The 24,330-nt window shown below is 32.7% G+C and overlaps 2 protein-coding genes across 2 annotated transcripts; both read right to left on the bottom strand.

Annotated features, from left to right (window-relative positions):
• Positions 1-1,567: 1,567 nt before the first annotated feature.
• On the bottom strand, positions 1,568-12,920 carry LOC134252299 (fibrinogen-like protein 1). The gene is made up of 5 exons (XM_062734739.1): positions 12,243-12,920; positions 12,000-12,139; positions 10,234-10,330; positions 9,807-9,974; positions 1,568-2,422 (listed from the first exon to the last, which is right to left on the bottom strand). The coding sequence occupies exons 1-5, from the start codon at positions 12,859-12,861 to the stop codon at positions 2,175-2,177; spliced, it is 1,272 nt and encodes a 423-aa protein (XP_062590723.1). The 5' UTR covers positions 12,862-12,920; the 3' UTR covers positions 1,568-2,174.
• A 6,428-nt stretch (positions 12,921-19,348) lies between these two features.
• Positions 19,349-23,401, bottom strand: LOC134252300 (uncharacterized). The gene is made up of 3 exons (XM_062734740.1): positions 22,726-23,401; positions 20,881-21,738; positions 19,349-19,420 (listed from the first exon to the last, which is right to left on the bottom strand). Exons 1-3 carry the CDS (start codon positions 22,942-22,944, stop codon positions 19,349-19,351), a joined length of 1,149 nt encoding a protein of 382 aa, XP_062590724.1. The 5' UTR covers positions 22,945-23,401.
• Between the last annotated feature and the right edge of the window lie 929 nt (positions 23,402-24,330).

Raw genomic sequence — 24,330 nt, 5'->3', positions numbered from 1 at the left:
ATATAATTTAGAAATTTGTCTATTTTCATATCGGGATCGCATCTCGCCGATTCAGATTTGTTTCATATTCGGATGCGAATTCGTTTCATAGAAATTATGTTTCTGAATATGAATCGAATCTGAAAATGAATCCGAATCGGTGAGATCCCGATCCTAATTCGAAAAATGAGAAAAAAAACATTATTAAAGAAATAATGAGTCTACGAGTCATCTTAATAATTATACGGAATCGAAAACTGCTTGATGTCCAGGAGTGGTTTTTGCCCCCCCCCCCCCCCCCAGACCCCAGGGGGCAGGGACTATGTAATTCACAATTTTTGTTCCCCTTCATCCATAGATGCTTTGTGCCAAATTTGGTTGAAATTGGTTCAGTGGTTGCAGAGAAGAAGCTGAAAATGTCCAAATGTTAACACACGATGGGCGACGCACGACGACGGACGAAAACGGATAGCAACAGGTCACCTGAATTTACTCAGGAGACCTAATAAATATAATTTAGAAATATGTCTTTTTTCAAATCGAGATCGGTATCCCTCCGATTCAAATTCGTTTTATATTCATTTTCAGATTCGGATTCGTTTCATATTCAGAAATATCTCTATTCAGAGACATCTTTTATTAAAACTACTAGTATATCTAAAGATTTGCTTTTGCTGTAAAAAATTGTCATGTGACTTTAGGAATTTTCCATAAAATCACATGTACATTGTACATGTGTTAAACATATAAATGTCTACTTTAGGTTTAATTTAATCAATAAATACATTGTGTTCATAGAATAAAATTGGCAAGTATTAACAGGTGTATATAAGTTTGTATAATCAGACTTTTGACTCCTTCATATTTGCAATCAGTGTGAGGTAAGTCCAACTGTAAACCCATGGCCGCACTGGCCAATGTTTTATTTGGGATACTGCACCTTACTTAAAATCATCAGTTCTTGTGCATATTTTTTTTTGAATTATTAATCACTTTGACTGATTTATTGATTGTATTTTGTTTAACGTCCTATTCGAGAATATTTCACTCATGTATGAGACGTCACCATATACCGGTGAAGGGCTTCAAATATCCATTACTCGGCACTCAGGGTCATTGAATTTTTATCGAGTCAACGCTTATCGACTTTGGTTTAATATATTTTGATTGACGTACAGGTGTTGACTGTTGGAAAAGAAATAATATGTTTTTATATTCATGTCTCAGAACCATTAATCCTTTTTATGTATCAATCACTTCGTATAATAATTTTGAAAATTTCTTTCATTTAATTTACAATAATCAATCAATCATTTCAAGAAAGAAACACATCGATACAGGAGTTAACTCAGCTAGTGTCTATCGATAATGCATTGATGGCGTACTCGTAATTTTTCTTAAAGATATATATTTTATTTTCACTCGGGTGTCCGATGCTCTAACAGCAATGTCCCACTTGGTGCAGACACATTATGTTTTAAAACTGAGATTCATATTATTAAGGAAATAATGAAATAGAATAAAAATAAAGTTCATAATTCACAGTGATCTTACCCTTTAAAGTACATAGGAAATAGTAAAATTGGAATGAAAATAAAGATTTTAATTCACAATGATTGCATAGTTGTCTAATTAGAGTTTTCTCTGTATTTGTTTTTTGGAGGGTTAGTGTTGAATATTTCTTGTATGTTCAATAATGGGATGTTAAAATATCTGAATATAGACATTTAAGAAGGTAAAACAATATGCCAGATTGTAAACAATTCACAACATGAATCAGATAAAAGCAGTGTTAATGTTAGTCATTTAATTGTTGTAATTGTTAATGATAGTAGATAATACAATAAACAATTCAATACATCAGCGAAAAAATAGTAGAGAAAAACTGAGTAATGATTTTTTTTAAATAATAAGATTATATCAATGACTTTATAGGACTATATCGCGAAATCCATAACGTAATTACTTAAAATCAAAATCTTTACTTTGTAATATAACATTAAATAATATTACACTGATAAACCCCTTATGATTAGAATGATTAAATCATGAGTCAGTATATTTAACATCGTATGTACATTATAAAAGACAATCATGACAGGAAATATCTAAGTAGACTTAATGTCGTAATTATAAAAAAACTGATTTAAATAAACAATTTTAACGAAATGTAAAACGGCATAAACACATGCGTTTCAGGTAGGTTTGATCATCATAAAAGTCTCCTTTATCTGTTTACTATCAGTCACTGTGGGATACCATGGAGCGGACCAGGACCCCGGGGACCAAGGACCGTTAAGGAAGGCTCGGTGGCAGTCATTGAACCACCAGCCTCCTCTACGGGTACTGTAAGCAGCACAGTTATATCCTCTAGACCCGTTGTTATCCCTGTCCGGGGTACTGAAGGACATCCCAGACAGATCGTAGCTTCTCATGCTGTCTCCTGAAATACATAATAATAATATTATAACAATATCAATAGACACAAAAGTCATCTCCAGTCAATCTGTCTTTATCTCTGTCCAGGGCGGAGAAGTTAATCAAAAAAAGATCTCTGTTAGAATAACTTACGCTAACCTACAGTTATCAAGGATAAATATAACACGGTCATCTATTTCAAATCATATCATTCCTATCTATGACAATCAAAGTTTTAAAAAAATCACATTTATTATCCTGTATTGGACACCATATTTAACTAATTTTTGTGTTTTCAATTTCGGCGGTTGCACTTCACCTCAAAAAATAATTTACGGGGTACGGTATAGGATCATTAAACTCTAAGGTTTATTAGAACACTGCCATGAATAAGTTGTGTAAATTCATTCAAGCAAATTAATAAAAAAAAAAAGCATGAGAACAGGTTTTACGCTATTCAACTTATACTCTTTCTAAAATCATGCCTAGTCCCAATGGAAAATAACTATTGTAGTAACAGTACTACACAGCTTATTGTGCCACGTACGTGTTACATATGGTTGCACATAACACATGTATCACGTATGTGAAATGTACGTATCACATACGTGTATTACAAACATACGTTTCACGTATGTAGTACAACGTACGTATAACATATGTGTGACTACATACGTTTCACATAACGTACGTTAAACGTATGATTGGAATACACGTATGTGTTACGTACGTGAAACGTACGTGTAACATATGTTATGTGCAACCATACGTTACACGTACGTTAATAAACGTACGGTTTACATGTATATTGTCAACCACATGTTACACGTACGTTAATTAACATATGGTTTACATGTGTAGAGTCAACCACATGTTACACGTATGTTAATGAACACATGGTTTACATGTGTATAGTCAACCACATGTAACACGTAAGTTAATGAAGTCATAGTTTACATGTGTTTTATAAAGCACAAATGTCATGTATATATATAGTTTATGTGCATTATAAACCACACATTAAATATACTAATGTACAAATATAAATCATGGTTTACTTGTATTCTAAAGCTCTCATTACATAATTATATTAATGAATATAGTATGTGTATTATCAGGCACATGTTACATATACATTTAAAAAGGTGTTTTACATGTGTGAAAACCTATGTTTGAGAATGAGAAGGCTATATATTTTGTAAATTCATATTATTACATACATGTATGTTAAATGCAGGTTGACTATAAATCTTATCCTTTTTATTTTATTTCAAATTTAATTTTTTAATCAAATTATCATTTAGTTTTTGCTATAAAGAGAAGAAAAAAAACCAATGCGTTTAACATTTATTGTTGCTAGAGACTACATAATTTCACTTAAAATACAGGAACTTTTTGTATAAAAGTATGGCTGACTTCCACAAATAACTATTTTTCCTTAATAGTTTAAGTTTTGGAGAACTTAATAAGATATTATTTAACATAACAATCAATAGGCACTTAGGGCTTAACTTGTTATTCAGGAAGAAGATCAATCATAGTGATATGACCGTCTAAAAAATCCTTCTTTTAATAACGGGTCCTTATATCAGAAGTTGCATGTCTTTTAATAATTATAATATTTTAAAATCTTAAATATCTTTTTTTGACATAAACATTATTATGATATTTGGTTAAACCCAATCACAACTGAAGCATACATGTGTGTGCGTTGTTGACTTGTCGTGTGCGTATTTAATGTTTCAATTTATTTCACATTGTTTACCTTACGTCCACTTTTATGTCTGGCATAATGTTATCAGTTCGCATTGGTTTAAAATTTACTCTAAAAACAGTTAACAAAGTTTACATTAAAAGTTCTCCAATCTCGTCATATGTATCGGATATCGGTAGAGGCACATAAAATTGAACTCGGTCATCGGTAGACATAATCAATCCGAATTCAAGAGCAAAAATATATTTTAAAAAAGAAAGAAATTCACGATAATTTCACAACAAATCTCAAAAGGGAGTAAATGATTCATCTAGATAATTATCAAATATACAGTGGGTACCGTCCGTATAAAACTTATAAAATATACCTTCCGGAATTTTCCAGCCTCCATTTATGTATTACATGTACGTTACCAGTGACGTCACTGGAAAGAGAAGTCTGACGTCTGCAAGTTCTAGGGCCTAGCTAAAGATGAGGAATGCATAAAATCAACAATTATTTAATTTCTTTATGACTGTGTGTTGCATGTAAACTAAGGGGGTGTTTTTTCAGTGTATTACATAATGGAGACGTGGGTATTGACCATGTTGAACCAGTGAGCTGTCTTGGTCAGCACCCAGATGTATCCATCAACACGGGCACGTCAGGGGTTCTAGTGTAAGGGCGGGGATCTATATATTATATAGTGAAAATTCATGAATTCTTTGAAAATCTTCTTCTCTGCTCATGAGTATTAAATAAACTAACTTAGTGCATAGTTATGATGAGCAAGAGTGCCTCTACCGAAATTGTGAAATTTATGACCCCGGGGTCAGGGGTTCTAGTGCTAGGGTGGGGCTAAATACGTATATAGTGAAAATGCATTATTTCTTTGAAAATCTTCTTCTCTGCTCCTGGGTATTAAATAAACTAACTAAGTACATAGTTATGATGAGCAAGAGTGTCTCTACCGAAATTGTGAATTTTATGGCCCCAGGGTCAGGGGTTCTAGTGTTAGGGCGGGGCTCTATAGATTATATAGTGAAAATTCATGAATTCTTTGAAAAATTTCTTCTCTGCTCCTGAGTATTAAATAAATAAACTAAGTGCATTGTTATGATGTGCAAGAGTGCCTCTACCAAAAATGTGAAATTTATAGCCCCAGGGTCAGGGGTTCTAGTGTTAGGGTGGGGCTCTATTGATTATATAATGGAAATACATGAATTCTTTGAAAAAAATTCTTTTCTGCTCCTAGGAATCAAATAAACTAAGTACATAGTTATGATGAGAAAGAATACCTCTTCCAAAATTTTGATTTTATGGCCCTAGGGTCAGGGGTTCTAGTGATAGGGTGGGGCTCTATTGATTATTTAGTGAAAATACATTAAATCTTTGAAAATTTTCTTCTCTGCTCTTGGGTATTAAGCAGATGAATTACCTATGTAGTTATGGTGAGGAAGGACCCTAATCTTCCAGAATTGTGAATTTCAAGGCCCCAGGATCAGGGGCACCATAGGGGGGGATGTACTTATATACTGAAACTGGATGAATTGTTTGAGATCTGCTCCTTGGTATTAATCAAATATTTTTGAAAAGCAAGGGTGTCTTTTCAAAAATTATGCAATGTGTGAATCTAGGCCTAAGGGTCAGGGGTTCATGTGGTATAGGGGCATTACTGATTATTGCTGAATATTACTGATTACTTGAAATGCATTTTTTGTTCATCCACCCTGCCTATGGGTATTAAGTAAACAAACTAAGCAACTGTTAAGTATATTGTTATGATGATCAAATGAACAACATGAAATCAAAATTGTGAATGCCATAGCATCTTGCTTAAAACATAAATCAAATCAAATCACTGGAAAGTTGTTGCATAATGCTCAGGTGACCTATAAGGCCCATGGGCCTCTTGTTAGATCACCTAAGCCACAGGCTCTTCTGATTAAAATTTGTCCGTTGTTGTTGTTGGTGTCATTGTTGTCGTTGTAAACTTTTCACATTTTCATCTTCTTCTCAAGAACCACTGGGCCAATTTCAACCAAACTTGCTGCAAAGTATCCTTGGGTAAAGGGGATTCAAGTTTGTTCAAATGAAGGGCTGCGCCCTTTTCCAAGGGGAGATAATTATGAATTAGAAAAAAATTAATGGCATTTTTAAAAAATCTTCATCTCAAGAACCACTAAGCCAGGAAAGATGAAACTCATGTGGAATCATCCTCAGGTAGTGTAGATTCAAGTTTGTTCAAATCCTGACCCCCCAGGGTAGTGTGGGGCCAAAATGGCCGAATAAAGTTTTACTTATGAATATACAGGAAAATCCTTTAAATATTTTCTTCTCAAGAACCACTGGACCAGGAAAGATGAAACTCATGTGGAATCATCCTCAGGTAGTGTAGATTCAAGTTTGTTCAAATCATGACCCCCGGGGGTAGGGTGGGGCTAAAATGGCCAATCAAAGTTTTACATAGGAATATATTAGAAAAATCTTCTTCTCAAGAACCATTGAGACAGGAAAATGAAACTTATATGGAATCATCCTCAGATAGTGTAGATTCAAGCTTGTTCAAATCATTACCTCCGGGGGTAGGGTGGGACCAAAGTGGCCAATAAAAGTTTTACATAGGAATATCTAGGGAAACCTTTTAAAATCTTGTTTTCAAGTACTTTAAAGCCATGCTTAGTGATATTTATAGGGAATCATCCTCAGGTAGTGGAGATTCAAGTTTGTTCAAATCATGGGGGGGGGGGGGTAAAATTAAAACCACCCCCCCCCCCCAGCAAACTTTCAGTTCTGATCTGATGTGTGATTTTCCTAGCAAATTGCTCAGGTGAGCGATGTGGCCCCTGGGCCTCTTGTGAGAATGTGGGTCATAACTCAAGATCCCCTTGGACAATCATTGTCAAATTTTCACAGGGCATCCTTGGCCCAAGGGCTACCATTTATACTAAAATTAGGGTTTGGACCTTATACAAGGGGAGATAATCAGGAAGATAAAACCAAAAGAAGTCTATATTGGCCTAAATATCTTCAGTCCTAACTGGCTAAGAATCATTGAACTTTCTTGATTGATGTATTTTGGGTCTTATAAAGATAGAGGCTTCAAATACTAGTGAAAGATTGTACAATTTATTAGAAGAGCGATTCAAGGCCCTTGAGTTTCTTGTTGTCCATTGTCATACACTCACAGTGCTCTGTCTGGTAAAATTTTAGCATTTACTGCCTCCTCCCTCCACCTCCACCCAAACTAAAGGGGGGGGGGGTAACCCATCAAAATAATTCAAAATTGTATTTTTTTAATTGGACATCAAGCAAACTAATAGCAAGATTTTAATTAGCATAGAGTCCTAATGAAATTATGAAATTCATATAGTCCAAGGGTAGTTGGATCAGATGTCAAGGTACAGCTTTATCAATTAATCATAAACTGAAAATGCATTGATTCATTGAAAATCTATATAATGCTCCTAAGTTGAAAGCAAAAAGACTAAGTTCATGACAATGAGGAATAAGTTTTGTACCCCTGTAATCAAAGATTCTGGGGTACATCTATATAGCTTTTACCCTGTCTGTCTGTCTGCAAAATCTTTTTACATTGGTCATATTATTTTAGTGGGTGAAAGTATGGCTTTCATTTTTTATAGACCTGGGTATTCATAGTGACAATACTTTTGTATTGGTACACCAAATTAACCTTTTGAATTGAACTTGGAGTATGATTCACTTTTAAGAAAGTTTCATAACTTGAATCTTGGCCTTAACTTTTGAACAGTTGGTGCAAGGGCTTTCATACTTCAGTTGTATATTAATTGTGACAAAACCTTTCAATGGGTATAAATTAAAATATTTGACCTCGTACTTCTAGTTTAACCCACTGTTGAAAAACTAACTTTGATCATAACTTTTGAGCTGATAGTAGTAGGGCTTTCATTTTTCACATATTTACTCTTTGTGACAAGTCTGTCCTTGGATGTCAACAATTTTGACCTTGACTTTGCAGTTTGACTTGCACTTGGGAAACTTGAACCATAAGCTGGCATATGGGGTATCAGTATGTACAGTTTTTTTCCGAGTTCACCCACAAATCAATGCTATGTAATGAATTTTAGATAAGAAAATTACAAGGTAGATATTTGAGGATATAGTGAAAAAAAATAATTTAAAAGATCATTGTTATGAATACTAAAAAATTAATTATTTAGTATTTATATTTAAGTTCTACAGAGAATCAACCAAGATTAAAATGTGGATAATAATAATTTTTAGGGGAAAAAATGGGTTTTCCCTTATTCCATGCAATTAATATTTTCTTTTTCTTTACAGATAAAAGAGAACTGGAAAAGAATGAATTGATGTTAACATACTCAACATTAAATTTGACTTAAATCTAAATATGTCTTTTGTTGTGATTGCTTCAAGAGCAAATAGGATCAGGAAATTTAAAGTGAAGGATAACCAGAAAGTTGATCATTCAACAGATGCAAAGAAAATAAGCCTTTGAGAGAAATTATGTCAAATGCATGAATTGAATTAAATTGCACGTAATTTTTGTTTCACCAACGTTTATAATATGTGAAAAAATGTTTAAAACGTGTTTAACCATGGTTTGACACATTTTTGTATGGTATTTATACATTTACAATATGAGCAGTGCAAATAATAAACCCATTAAACATGTTATGAGAAACATATGTTACACACACGTTGAACGTACGTTATTCATATGTGAAACGTACGAGTAACATACGTGTACAATATACGTGTAACGTATGGTGGGAAATACGTACGTTTAACATGCGTGACACGCATGATATATCACACGTGTGAAAACATACGTATAACGTACGTGGTATTTTTTCATGGAAAACGTACGTGGCACAATTAGCTGTGTAGTCCACTCACACGACAATTATTTTTTTTCTAACACCGCCGACGTTTATTTTTTATGAATTTTCAAACTAATTTTAATAAATATTTAGATAATAATAATAATAAATGCCTCTAAGCCAAAATCTAAAACACATAAATACAATCAAAATTAATTCAGTATTTTCATTTTAAGAAACAACCCAAACAAATCACACGTCTACGCGTGTCACGTGTATTGTGGCGCAACTATTATACTCAATCGTCTGTTTTGGATGAATTTCTCGAGACAATCAAGCCGTATTGTAAACAGCAGTAATATTAATTATGGTCTCAAGACAAAATACACGATTGAATTGTGAATAAAAGGAAAGAAAAAAATGCCATATTTTGTTTGCAGCTATCGGGGTTTCGATATCACCCGAATTTTCTCGCAAACGAAGACACTGGTAACTGGTCCGCAGAGAATAAGATTTATATCTTTATACATACGCTTTTAATCATCATACTTGCTTGTATAAATTACCTGAAGGCATATGAAAAAAATTTGCGCTAACGAAGACACTGGTAATTAATTTATTACATATAGAACGGGTAATAAAACAACTAATATAATGATCGGATATCAAACGAACTTTTTTTCTTATTAACATTTCTAAAAAATTATTTAACTTGAATAAAATAATAATTACACAAAGCTAGATAGCAATCTCAGTTAATGCGCAGTCGTAATCTCAAGATCCGTCTGATACATATCTAAATAAGTTTTTTTTAGCTTGTAGTTGTTTGCCACTCAGATATTCCCCCTTTCTTTCTCTGTCAATTAATTGAGATCTAACTTATTATTTACCCAATGTCCCGGTAGCTGGTCCCCCAAGAAAGAGTCTGTAGTTGTCTGATTCATCAGAGACAGAAAACTGATGATAGAGTTCATATAACGTGGTACCGTTTCTTAATGTAATGGAGACGTAAAGGGAGGATTTATTTCCCTTGGTAAGTTGATGAATCACGTCATTACCTTCAATAAATGAACGAAGGGGTATGTTAAACTGATATGAGCAACTATATTTATTCTTTTTATCATTCGTCATACTAAGTACAGTGCAACCAATATAATAGAACAATTTTTTGCAGAAATGTTTCCATTATGGGGATCTTTAATCATGATCATTTATAACTTAACTAAAAGTTATTTTTATTTAAAAGAAAAAAAAAACTTAAAAATCTAATATTTAACTCAATATATAAATGTTCGTATAATTTTAAGAAATATTTACCTATCCAGTAAGAGTCAGATGGATCTCCAAATCCTTTTTTATATTCCGCCCACGTTCTATCAAAACCAATAGATCCGCTCGATCGTTTCTGAATTGCCTAAAGATTAAATGGATTCATTGAATATATGCAAATGTACTATTCTTATACACTTCTTATTAAAACTTTAAATGGTGCCTAACTTAACAACAGATACAGCCTACTAAATCAAAAACTAATTTTGTACTTCTTTCTTTTGGTTATGTATCAAAACAATGATAATAGCCTTGACCTACTTTTCAAGCTAGTGGTTTGTGTGTATTTCTCAATTGTTAACATATTGACCCCTTTTTTTTAATAACAAAATATAAAAAGTAAAAAAAAAAAAAAAAAAAAAAACTACTCTTTGGATAATAAAATATAAGATTAATGGTAAAGTTTTAGGAAATAGAAATAAACAATCTAATTTTAACCTATAAACTGTTCGAATTTAACTAACGATGCACGAGTTTCTAATAATCTACGCGTGATCTATCACTTTCAAATTACTTGCACATAAATCAACTATATTTTCATGCAGTTAGTCATGAGTTATCAAAACTCCATCATTCAATTTTTATGACCAATGAAAATAGAGCACATGATTTGAAAAAATATATTTGCTCTGTATTTCTTTACATTTGTACATTGCCCATTCAAGTCTGAACGTAATTGATGACGATTGTGATTTTGCTAGTGCAATTCTAAGACAAGGTGCAAACCGAAATTATGAAGAAAAAGTTCTTAAATGAGTTAGTCCTAACACCCGTTAAAGTATATAATGGGAAAATTAAACGTTCAACGATTGCCGCATGGGAATATGTCCACTTTTGACCAAGATGCCCATTTTTGTTACAATTAATGGATTCAACAATTTGTGTTAAAATTAAAATAAGACTTATCGGAATATTCAGCCCATTCTCTAAAGAATATTGTGCGTGGTTTGTTACGCATCAAGTTTATGAGAGACGAAAACATTCATTTAAAATGTGTTATGCAGACTTCATTTTAGATTTCAAAATTGACGCAAAATTTTTAGAGTTTTTACATTAGGAAAAATACACCTCCACTTTGCTCATATGACCCTTTATTTTCTCATATTTTGGCTACTTTGTTTATATCTTTTATTATTCAGTGTCGAGGAACATTTGAATTGTTGCTTTATCACCTCTTCGTGCTCTATTGTAATAGACCATAACTGTTTGAGTCATGCTTTATCAAAATAAAAGAACAATGGTTTTCAAAGGAAAAACACTGCAACCAAGACACAATTATTAAGCTTAAACATATGTAATAATTTGTGTTAAAAATCAAACAGAATTGAGCCCTTATGAAAGATAACGACCGTGTGAACAAAATAAAATATTTTTATAAAATGAAAAATACAAATTTAGTTGGAATGACCTTGTCACAATTAATTTATTTTTGTTCTTGTATATATTTTTGTCAAATAATAAAACGTAATTTTTTTAAATTAGATCGAGTTATAGCATGGTTCCCCCCTAAAAAAATCAATCATGATTTAACAAATTTGTATTTTACAGCATTCCATATCTGTCCACTAAAACCCTATGTAAATATCATGGTTAATTCATAATTTTTTCAGCAAGAAGGTTATGAAATAGAAATTTAAAGGAATCAAAAAACTAAAGTCTAATTTTAAAAAAGTTCAACAACTAAGGACGTAAATGAGAGAGAGAGAGAGAGAGAGAGAGAGAGAGAGAGAGAGAGAGAGAGAGAATGATCTTACTGTCCATCCTCCGCCCTCGGTCTCCATGTCACAGTACACGTGTACCTGACTTTCATTATTGTAGGGATGTATTCTATATACATCGGTCGGAGAAAGTCCAGCAAGATAGAAGTCCATGCAATCTCTGTTTAGTTTGGAACCTAATGAAAAAATAATTATTAAAAAAACGTAAAAACAGAACGTAGAAATTTAAAAATGGGAAAAGGAAAAACGAAAGAAAGTTAAAAAAAAATAGATATATACCGTTCTCGATTATCTGTTTTATATCCCTCTGTAAATCTTTATGGACATCTGTTATATTCTCCTCGAGAATCTTCAACATCTCACCAAAGTCCTGAATCTTATTTTGATTTGTGGAAATCCTCTGGTGATCCTTACTTAGAGATTCAATCTGCCGTCTTAACGATTCTACTTTCTGTTGTAAAGCGTTGTCCTGCCTCATCGAATTGACCTGACTTACTAACATTTCTACAGTCTGCACCAAAGTGCTGTTTTTACTTAGATTGTCAATCTGCCTTTGTAATGCTTCTACCTGCAGCTGTAAAGAGTTGTCCTGACTCAGAGAATCAAGCTTTATCTGTAATGCTTCTATTGTCTCTGCTAAAACGTTGTGTTGACTTTGAGTTTTGATCCGCCTTTTCAAAGACTTGACGTCATCCATCACTGCCGTGACGTCCCTGACCACGGACACGCGGATCAGAGTCTCCTGGTTGATCAACTGTCTGAGAACGTCTATTTCCTTGATGTCGCGTCTCTCGTGAATCAAAGCTGTGGAGTTAGAACCATAAGTACCAGTTAACAAGGAAGCCGTGTTCACTTGAGAAATTAAAATCAAAATCACAAAGAGAATGGAAAACTTCATCCTTTCAATTTTGCCGTATTCTTACTACAACAGAAGAGAAGGATATGGAGATAACGAACAGAATGTTGTGCAGAAAAAACAAAGTTTTACGGTATATATAGAGACTTTTGGATAACTCTCTAAAGTAACCAATAGAAAAAGAGTGTATCAGAAATGACTTACAGACGGTAGAATGATAAAACACAAAAATGATTTCTTTGATATCAGAGCTCCATAGCGTTGTTTTTAAGATAATGATTACAAACATGAAACACAGGGGAAAGAAAACATCTGGCTGTTTTTTATCAGATAAAAGAAATAAGGCAATTTAGATGACTACACGCAATGGTAATGGAATTCTTCGCTCTTTTTTTAAGATAATGGAAATAAAGGAATTTTGCTGATCATAAACAATAACGATAAAATTCTTTGCTGTTTTATTTATTAATGAGAATAAAGCAATTACAATGGAAATTCCGGGGTGTTTTATATAGATAATGATGTTAAACAATATTTTAGATCAAAGCTTATGCAGTTAAAATGCATTCTTTTTATATAGATATGGGAGTGAAACATTTTAAGGAATGACTGGTATTTTTAGATCTAATTTCTTTTAGATAACTTCTAAAAATAACAAAGTTTTTCTTATGTACTATTATGAAATTAGAAATGGAGATCAGTGCTTCAACTCCTTAATCGATTTGACGAATTTCATCCTTAACAAGGGACCAAAAGAGAACAGTTTGATTATGGAGAGGGGGCTATGCCTACTGCCAAATTCGATTTTGTATTTGTTAGATAATAAAATATATTCAACTAAACAATCTAATTCAGAGAATTCGTGATCACCGCTTAGGGAAAAAGTCGGATCCCCCTGACTGAATTTGTAAGATTATTAAATGTATACATGTATACTGAAGCAAATAAAATACATGTATATCAATATGCTTATAAAGATTTGATTGCTTATTCTTTATTATGTGTGTAGAAGATTCTTTTTATATGGAATATCTATTACACTGTAATGATGATTTTATAACCTCATAAATTTTTCTTTTCACATGCCGAATACTATCATTTAAAAAAAAGAAAAGTTTACAAAAAAAGAAAAAAAAAACATCGTCCGATATTCAATCCCGGTTCCTCTCACAGCGGGAGACATACCACTAGACCACGTAATCGCCTTAAGTGAAGTGAAGTATATGCAGAAGTCAAGTCACAGACATGTATATATTCATGTTCAGTATTGTCAAAATTTCACACATTCCATGGTGTTTGATTTATTTAGCCTTTATTAAACAATTCTAATAGATGTAATAAGAACATAAAGTCCACCGAGAACCTGTTTTATACGCAATAACTCTCCGCATGCCCCTATGCTAAAAATAGCGACATGTAATACTATAAATACTAATAAAACAAACTGGGCGGGGCACTTTTAGAGGGGTGAGAGAGGTCCTAGGGAGGTTGGTATAAAATTACATTGCATAAGCTCAAAATCTTCTTGAAATATCGCCCGGAAATGATAGTGTTACACACAGACAGAATGTATAAATTTTACGACCTTGAACTTTGACCTTTTGACCTCAAAATCAATAGGGGTCTTCCTTAGGCCACAGAGAGTTGTTATGTAAAATTTCATTGCAATAGCTCAAATATTTCTAGAGATATCGTGTGGAAACGAAAGTTTTATAACTAACAGAATTTGCTTATTCATGACCTTGACATTTTGACCTCAAAATCAATAGTCCATAGAGAGTTGCTATGCTAAATTTCATTGCAAAAGCGCAAAGGGTTCTCGAGATATCGTGTGGAAACGAAAGCGTTACAGACAGACAGACAAACCCAAATTAATATCCCCCACTTTTCAAGTGGGGGACAAAAATTTGATTACCTATAAATTAAAATTCAAGTAATGAGCCTTATAAAAAAGATAAGGTTGTTATCTGCCTTGTCAGAAAGGAAAAGTTCATTCTGATCGTGATATCTAGAATTGTTGTTAACGGAAAAGTGTTCATAGTGAAGAATTAATTTCATGATGATAAATATTTGCAGTAATTTTAACTTTCATGAACGAAATGGATTAAGGGCAGACGAGACGTTCCTTAATAATAAATAATTTTTTCTAAGAGTTTGTCATTGAAGTGTTGCTACTTAAACATGTTTACTTACAAAAAATTGAGGTACCTTGCCAGGCATTTCGGCAAGATATCAGGGGTAGTTTTTTTATATAATCCATTGGGTAAGAAAATAATTTTTAAGTTTCAAATGTTTAAGTGTTTGGATGTTTTAAAAACGTTTAGAAACTGGTTTAGAAATCAGAATGTTATTAAAATTTTGAATACTTTTCATACATTACCAAGAAAAACAAAACAGATTTTGAGGAACGTCTCGTCTGACCTTAAATGAATAAAAAATGTTTGTATGAAAGCTTTGATAATGACTTTTGATATTGTTCATACTCTTGTACTTTTGTTACGTAACACAAAATGTGCTTTCATTTTTTACATATTAAAATGGAAAATAAACCATTAATATGTACAAGACTAACAACGTTTATTTTAGTCAAGAACCATTTGCTCGTTGACAACACACCTTATATTTGCACACTTTAGCTCAGCATTGAAAATAAAAACAGACCTAATTTGATGATAGCCTTATGTAAAAGAAATTAAAAAAAAATACGAGGGTTATCCCAGAAAGCGCGAAAATTTTCAATATTTGTTGTTTCACAAATACTATAAATTTAAAAATTGGTAAACATAATAATAAACATTGTTACAAAATTCACCGGAATTTCTATTGCTAAAATTTTTATCTTTGATAAACAAATAATTCGAAAGAGCAGTCGACACAACACTGACGACCTCAAAACGTCACTCGTGGTTTTGAATTTGTTCAGAAAACTAGCATCTTTAAAAAAATAAATTGTTCAAAGCATATATTCGACAATGCATTTGGTTTTCTATAAGTAATCGAGTTATCCATGTCAGAAATGCTACAGTTGAAAATAAATCAAGGAATTTATTCTTTTAATAGATAATTTTCTAATCTAATTCTAAAAGCTCGAATAGTTAACAGTAATATCCACTTATGACGTCCAGCTCTAGACTTTTTAGTTGTCATTTGTAGGTCTACTAAAGGCTTCTTCAAAGCATAACTAGTAACATTTTTGAAACTCTTTTACTATGTGCAAGCCAATTTTCGCATCTATTTGTGTAGTTTTTTTCCTGATCCCCAGCTCATTTTTCCCTATGAACAAGGACCATCCCCTGCTCCACACAACACTGGGTGATAATATTTGGTGCGTTGCATTATTGCTCGACTTCACCGTATTTTTGACAATACATGTATATAACTAATAGCGTTTGTGCATAAAACGTAATATTTTTCTAATTAATAATGTCAGACAAGAACTCTACGTTATACAGTTTCTAAGAATTAGTATTCACTAATTATGGAGAAAAAAAAAATCATTTAAACAATTCAGAATATTTTTTTTATTTTACAAATTGAGATTCTGTCCATCATTCAAGACCAAGAAAAGAAGATAGATATTTTGCATCTGTAATAATGTGAATGGGTTGACGAAAAACACTTTTGTTGAGTTCAGTTATTTCTTCATAAAATTTGTAAGGTTTGGAATGTCATTGTCAAGAAGACTCTAGCTTTTCGAATTGTAATAAAAATCGTTATCAGAATGCAAAACGCCATTTTTTAGATTATAGATTAAAGAAAACAGACCGGATATATCCTCTTTATAAAGATGCGAAACAGTTTATGTATGGACGATAGGGGAAATAAAAAAAAAACAGATCGAATGTTAAAATCATGTCTCTATCATAAACTTCCTCACTGTAAAATATATCAATTATCCCTTAAACTCGGTCGAAATATAACGTGTATGACTCATATGTCATTTCTCATCTGCTGCACGCTGATAGTTATAACTTTTAACTGTTTTATATAGATATTGGAATTGATGCAATGCTTCAGATAACATGATAAGGTGACTGAATCACCCTGCTGTTTTGTGTATATATTTAAAGAAAAGCAATCTGGAAGATAGCATAAACAACCCTCTTTTTATGTTGGTTATCAAATTGAAGATCTCACGCAATGTCTTTTAAATTTGCTTGCTTCTTTCTGAGGAAAAAATGAAGATAGATTTTATTTGCACATCACGTTGAATTGTAAAGGAAGAAGAATGTGATATTAATGTAAATCACTGAAGTGGAGTGAAATGACACACCGATTGCTGAATAACAAGTTTGTTGTTTTTTTTTTTTTACTACAAGACGTTATTCAACATTCTATCAATGAACCAAGAATTCAAAATTATTATTTTCATCCATGAAGTATTTGGTTATCTATTCAAGATTGTTAAAAATACTTTTAGGTAATTCTGTGATAAATTAATCTAGATACTGCTAATCTTCTAAGATTCAAGGTTTTTTGGAAGTCTTAGAAAAGGTCATGAAAAAGTTGACTTTAGGACCCTAAAAAAGGGAAAAAAAATTAATACAGTTTCAGAGAAATAATATTTTCTTAAATCCAGCTTTAAATACCAATGCTTATTAGCATGATATGAAATAAGAAGTAATTTGTGGTGTCTTGCAATGATAGTAAAAGCATTTTACACCATGTCTTATAGAATACATGACGAGAATAGAAAACAAAAAATACCAAATAGGTATAAAAATCATGACAGTGTATTTGAATGCCTGGATACCTCTCTCTTTAAAAAAAAAAATAAAATAAATTTATTGATCAATTTGCAAATTGAAAATGCGTTGCTCATATTCCAAATCGCTTTTTCTACAAAAATGTTGAAGATTTGAAAATTTCCCCTATATAATATGATTAACTTTATTCTTTAACTTTATATAAATACGGTGGATAAATTAACATAACTTTGTAAATTCAAAAATACTTTTGTGAGTATTTTGAATTACATAATTGCTAATTTTATAAACCTGAGGATCGCACTACCTTAAGATTGTTAAAAAAATATTCGTACTTTAAGGTAAATCTGTGATAAATTAATCTAGATATTGCTAATCTTCTTTGAAAAAAAATAACTTTTGCATACTTGCGGGTATTTTAAGGATACTCAAAGATCATAGTTTGTCGAAAAAGACACTGTTTTGTAGAATGAAACAATACTTGACGAAGGGATGGTTAAAACATTTACTATTATCATCCATTCTCAGTCTTAGATTCAGAGAAGCAGTCCACGACGATGCAAACGATATGCTTTAATGTACAAGTGAACTTTTTGGTGATATAATAATGTTAATGCAATTAATGGGTATAACAAATGGCCCATGGGCCATATTGGTCACCTGGGTATCATGAAACAGCTTTCCAACAATTTAAACAGGTCGAGGAAACTACCTTATATGGATATTGTTGTCATTGCGCACAGAGGTGCGCACAGCATACAATGACCCAGTCGAATGAATGAACCGCAAAGCATGCTGGTCTACTACGTGTTTACATTTTACTACAAACACGTGATTTCGGCCAATTTACGACAAGATTTCAAATGCCTGTCGGAGAGTCAACTAATATCTATTTTTAATTTTTTTGTTACAAATAGAAAGAATAAGGAGTAAATAAACTGTTCCATGCTCACATTAACAAACAGAGCTGATTTTATGTGTTAAATACTTGGTTGAAATAGCGCTCACAAACTCTTCACAAGTAATAAAAATTAAGTTTTTATACTTGATATTCATTTATTTACCATATGCTACTGGTCGAATTCATTTATTGACTAAAAGTTCATACATTCTTAAACAAAAGTGTATTGCTGTACGACATTTATTCTACACAATTGTACTAAAGTCTCACGTACATTTGACATATAACAGCTGCACATGGATTAAGTAGCATGCATATACATGTTTATACATATATACAAGTATATATATCTTAAATTTGTATACTTAGTAAATAATATTTACAAAGTCACTATGTACATAATGTTCGCATCTTTGTAATCATTCCATAAACGAATGATAAATAAATTAACTGCTAAGTCTACGGACAAGCATACACCAACTTTCTAAATTACACGTTTAAACTTATCAAATATCAATACACTCAGAACAATCCAAAACTTCATTTCTAAGAACTTTAAGAAAGTCCAATAAACTAGATTTTTTTGCACTTTTAAGTGATTTTCTTTCTGATTCGTAAAATTGTATTTTATCTGAAGGAAGCAGAGAAATATGTTCATCAATTAAAATCAAAAGTTGAGCTTTAGTCTTGTTTTCGTCTTTTGACATTTCTATCTGTTCAGTTTTTGAAACTGGGATTTTCTGAAATTTCAAAGGACTTGGATATTTACAATGCAACAGAAAATCTGTAAAAATCAATCGCATATTTTCCAAAGATGAAAGGGTAAATGATAATACATTTTGGCAAATTTTGTCAGAAGATTGATCTATACCGGAAATGCATCTATTGGAAACGGGTTGTAAATAGTTTGATTTTCTTATTTTCATTCTGAATTTATCTCTTTCTTCAGCAAAATTTTTGATTTGTTTTGGTTGTGTGTGGTGATCTTGGATACCTAACAAAGCACAGATATTTTTGGATAATATTTCCAGGTTATCAAAATTTTTTATAACTATTTCCCATTTAAGACTGTTTGCAACACCACTCACATGTTTTTTAATGTTTCTATTGTATTCTTCAAGAATAAAATCTAGACCCTGGTGTGCATCTTCGCGGCCACTACGTGAGAAAGATGTGTTATTATTTAAACAATCTAATATTTCGGAGGGCATGAGAAGTCGGGAGGTGAGGTTAAAACTGTCAATCAACATGTATTTGGTATGATGCCTACCGTACCATATTTGTCTGAAAACTTTTCTTGCGCTATCTACAAGTTGATACTTATTTCCCCTGACACCTTCTCGAAACATAAAAATTGATTCTAGGCAAGGCAACATTGTCTGGAAAATAAATTGCAAAGTTTGGTCATTGCTTCCCTCCACCCACTGACAAAAGCCTTCAAAATTTTGTTCAACTTCATTTGATTTAGTAATTTTGAAAGAATTTACTAATTCCATCCAAATACATTCTCTGAATTTTATTAAATTATCAAATGCTATATGGTGGTCAGAACAACGTTTTGCAAATGCGAGTGCTTTTGGTGTAGAATAACCCTGGGTTTTAAAGAATTCCGACAAAATGAAATCATAAAACATTTCTGTAAAAGACTTAAACATATTCATTTCTTCGTGTCCTAGGCCTGTAACTGGAATAATCCATGAATATTTGTGGGGTTCTTCCATAATTAATTGCCATAACAACGTCATTGGTGAACCGTCGCAGACAATATAAACAAAATAACGTGACTTTGTATTTATACCTGCATCGACCGCAATTTTATCAAGGACAACTCTGAGGGAAGATTTGGATGCAGGATTTACGAAAACGGGGTCTAACAGAGTAATTTTAGGGGTCCTGATACTAGTATTTGAATTGGAACTCGATTTCGATTTATGCGAATACAAAGGGTGTTCATCGGACTCAGTGCCTGGTGTAGGACAAACTGAATTACTCTTCAAAGTTACACCCCCTCCTTCTCACAACATTCTACGTAATTTGTAATCTTAACCTTTGTTTCATTTTTGTTTGGAATAATTCTTGTTGAAATTGGTTCGTCGATCGATGTACCGTGTCTTATGTTTATTTTACAAACATCACATTTGATTTTCTTTTTATCGAATACTTTTTTGCATTGTTTACATTGGATAGTTGTAGCTTTCAATTCATTTTCTAAAATTTTGTCTTGGATTTTGTCATTTTCTTCAAAACATAAAACAGCTTCAAAACTTTTTCTTAGAGATTCTTTATTTTCTTTCTTTGTCGAGAAAAAGCGAAAGTTTGGATTTTTTCAAAATTTCTCCAGATTTCTGGATGAAAATTTGGAGATTTTTGGAAATAGTAACCTTCCAATTCTAACTTGATAATATTTGTCATAACTTCAAGTGTTTGTTTATTTGAGTTTCTTGATAACCAAACCTTTTGTAACCTTTGGTTGTTGTCAAAAGCATACATGAGATCAGATACAGAATTGTCACTATCATTTTTGTGTGGTTCTAGTTTGGCTAGCCAGTTCTGAAGGAAAGGATAGCTACCTGATGGCAAAGTGTGGCAAAATAATTCAACAGCAGTTTTACTCCCTGTTGAATTATATAATAACACTAAAGGAGCAAAAGACAGTGGTGAAACGTAACGCAGATTATTAGCGGAAATTAACAATTCTAATGCTAAACATTTCCGAAATTTCCGTTTTTGGCGATTTTCAAATGATTCGTCTTCTTGCGAGCGTTGGGTCAAGCAATCAAAGAGTGTTCTGACAACTGGTGCCTGCTTTTCATACATTTCATCTAAAGAAATATTTGACAACATACTTACATCACAATCAAATTGATTCGATTTCAATGAATTTGATTTTTCACAAAATATTTCTTTCACAAAATTGATTTGATCTTGTTGATTGTGGATATTATATAGACCACTCATTTCATTTTTCAATTTATTGATAACAATTTCTTTCTTTTTAATTTCTTCATTCAAAATATCTATTTGGTATTGCAAATTCTCAAGCAAATGCACATTTGTATCATAAATGAAATCTGTTTGACATACATTGTCTTCTAACATGCTTGCGCTTGTACAAGTCTGAACTTCTTTTCCACATGAAGAAATTGGCACCGTTTGAACAGCAGCATCCAAAGAAGAAGTAGATGGTGCTAGAGTTGGACACACTATACCTGTCTGGACTTCGATGTTGACATGGTCAGACGATTCGTCGTTGAAGGGAATATTTGATTTCTTTCCTTGTGACCCTCCTTGTTCTGACTCGTCTGATTTTCTCTAAAAAGTTTATACCTTTCACTTCGTAAAATATCCAAGTTAACAGTTTAATTTCGCTCAAGAAAGAACAATGCAGAGATGAGCACCCATGTGCCTTATATATTCGTTAACCTACTATACAAAATTATATGAAGTTCATTTACATGGAGCATTTTCCCGGGTTTTGGGGGTAGTGTGCAATTTCTTTTGTCCTGAACATTTTTGGTGAAGTTAAATCATTTGAATTAAATTTTATCAAATTGAATGAATGTCCAATGTTAATGTAATGTAAAAAAATTATCTGTAAATGTATATTTAACAAACAAACAAAAATAAAATAGGATGTGTGTAAGCATGGGTTAAATCAATCAAATAATATCCAGATTTTTATTGTATTCCATGAATAAAAAAATCTCAGTTTATAGAATATAACGTCATTGTGACCACCTTTTTTACTTTTTGATTCAACATATATTTTGGTTTTCCACTCTGTCATTATAACTGTATGGGAGACAAGGAGGGCTTGCTCACAGTACCTCTAGTTTTGGAAGAAAAAAAAAACGATGTGCATCTCATATGCAATGAAAATTGTTTACAAAAACAAGTCATGCTACCTCAGTAAGGTAAATGTATATCCAATTAAGCAAACATTATATTTCAGTCACGTAGCATCGTTTTTGAAAAGGATGGGGGGGGGAAGAAATATTTTTTTACGAACTTGAAAAAGTTGACTAGTTTGAAAAAAAAGGAAAATTGACCGAACTCGAAAATCCTATTTCGTAGGTGGGGTGTATTTTTTATGCCCATTTCCTTCAGTACCACTCTTTTTGGTATTCAACACTACATTTTCCTGGTGTCAATCTACTGTAGTATAAAGTGGGGGAGGGGGAGGGCGGGCAGCCTTGCAATGAAGATTTTCAATAGTAAAAGTAATGTTGGGGAAAAAAGTGAGGGGGCCTTGCAGGCCCCCCTGTTGCTACGTGCATGCATTTGTATTATATGACTTACTTTGCGTGACGACCTTGCCAAAAACGCACAGCACCCAGTGCAAATAGATCTACGTGAATCCCGCAGCCCGTAAAGTTTTGCCGAATTACGTACAGCTGCTGGGATGTGTTTTCTGTCTAGCAGATTGTCTGTCCCATGTTCAAAATGTTTTTCGAAGGAGCATCGACGCTTGAATGGCATTGCAACAAGTAGCAATAATAGAATTTTGCACCAAAGCATTTCTACACCATTCTAAACTGTATACATGACAATAGTGAGTACACCTCGATTCGGTTGTTTAAGAGCATGGAATACACGTGAAATTTTTATTCATTGATACACAGCTGATACAATAAGCACATGAATACAATCAATTGTCAACAAATAGACTTATTCAATGGAGTGGAGAAAGCCCCAATATTATCATTATTAATGAATTGTTTGTAAATGTGAGCATGGAATTAGTAGATAATAATATAAACTTTGTATAAAGCATGAAAAAATCTTGAAAAAATGCATCATGTCTTTCCGAGAGCAATTTGAAAACACTGGTATTTTACAAACGTAGTATGTTTTGTAGTAACCCAACTCATTCAGCGGATTGGTCGATTTGTCAGTCACGTGGGTATCTCATTTAGCATGTAAATTTATTCCGACGTCACAGAAAATAGTTTCCTCGACCTGTTAAATTGGTTCGTGTTTTAAACCCGAGGCCATAAAATTCAAAATTCAGAAAGAAGTACCATTGCTTCTCATAATTATACAGTCAGCATGCTTACTGTAGTTACGTAATACCCCGAGTTACATCAGAGTAACAACCAAACAAGAGGCCCATGGGCCACATCGCTCACCTGAGCACTAAGGGTAGGAAAAAGTAGAAAATGGCTTTTTATTGTCAAGTTTAAATCCAAAAGTAGTCCCATGACTAATCAAGGATTTGCTATTTTCTAGAAAATGATTTTTAAAGAATTTTCCTTTATATTTCTATGCAAAACTTTGGTCAGCCATTTTGGCCCCGCCCTACCCCCGGGGGTCATAATTTGAACAAATTTGAATCTACACTACTTGAGCATGCTTCCATATAAATATGATGAATTTTGGCTTCGTCATTCTTGAGAAGAAGTGTTAAAGAATTTTCCCTACATTTCTATGTAAAACTTTGGTCGGAAATTTTGGTCCCGCCCTAGCCCCGGGGGTCATGGTTTGAACAAGCTTGAATCTACACTAGCTTGAATCTTCACTACTTGAGCATGCTTCCACATAAATATGATGAATTATGGCTATGTCATTCTTGGGAAGAAGATTTTTAAAGAATTTTCCTAAATATTTCAATGCAAAACTTTGGTCGGCCATTTTTGCCCCGCCCTACCCCCAAGGGTCATGATTTCAACAAACTTTAATCTACACTACCTGAGCATGCTTCCATATAAATATGATGCATTTTGGATTGTCATTCTTGGGAAGAAGATTTTTAAAGAATTCTCATATATATTTCTATGTAAAATTTTGGTCGGCCATTTTGGCCCCGCCCTACCCCCGTGGGTCATGATTTCAACAAGCTTGAATCTACACTACCTAAACATTCTTCCATATAAATATGATGAATTGTGGCTTTGTCATTCTTGA

Source organism: Saccostrea cucullata, unplaced genomic scaffold, assembly GCF_032062105.1.
Source record: "Saccostrea cucullata isolate Sc308-1 unplaced genomic scaffold, CSIRO_AGI_Scuc_v1 ctg2067, whole genome shotgun sequence".
Classification (NCBI taxonomy): Eukaryota; Metazoa; Mollusca; class Bivalvia; order Ostreida; family Ostreidae; genus Saccostrea; species Saccostrea cuccullata.
The sequence above is the reverse complement of the archived record's forward strand: the minus strand, read 5'-3'. Positions and strand labels throughout refer to the sequence as shown.

What these genes read in the sequence shown, in the direction of transcription:
- LOC134252300 (XM_062734740.1), bottom strand. Translation starts at nt 22,944, where the DNA reads ATGCTTTGGTGCAAAATTCTATTATTGCTACTTGTTGCAATGCCATTC. An exon ending in TGGCAAGGTCGTCACGCAAA is followed by an intron (nt 21,739 to 22,725) that starts GTAAGTCATATA and finishes TAAACTTTTTAG; the next exon opens with AGAAAATCAGACGAGTCAGA. An exon ending in ACAACCAAAGGTTACAAAAG is followed by an intron (nt 19,421 to 20,880) that starts GTTTGGTTATCA and finishes GTGCTTTGTTAG; the next exon opens with GTATCCAAGATCACCACACA.
- LOC134252299 (XM_062734739.1), bottom strand. Translation starts at nt 12,861, where the DNA reads ATGAAGTTTTCCATTCTCTTTGTGATTTTGATTTTAATTTCTCAAGTG. An exon ending in ATCTGACTCTTACTGGATAG is followed by an intron (nt 9,975 to 10,233) that starts GTAAATATTTCT and finishes CATTTATTGAAG; the next exon opens with GTAATGACGTGATTCATCAA. An exon ending in ACCAGCTACCGGGACATTGG is followed by an intron (nt 2,423 to 9,806) that starts GTAAATAATAAG and finishes TATGTATTTCAG; the next exon opens with GAGACAGCATGAGAAGCTAC.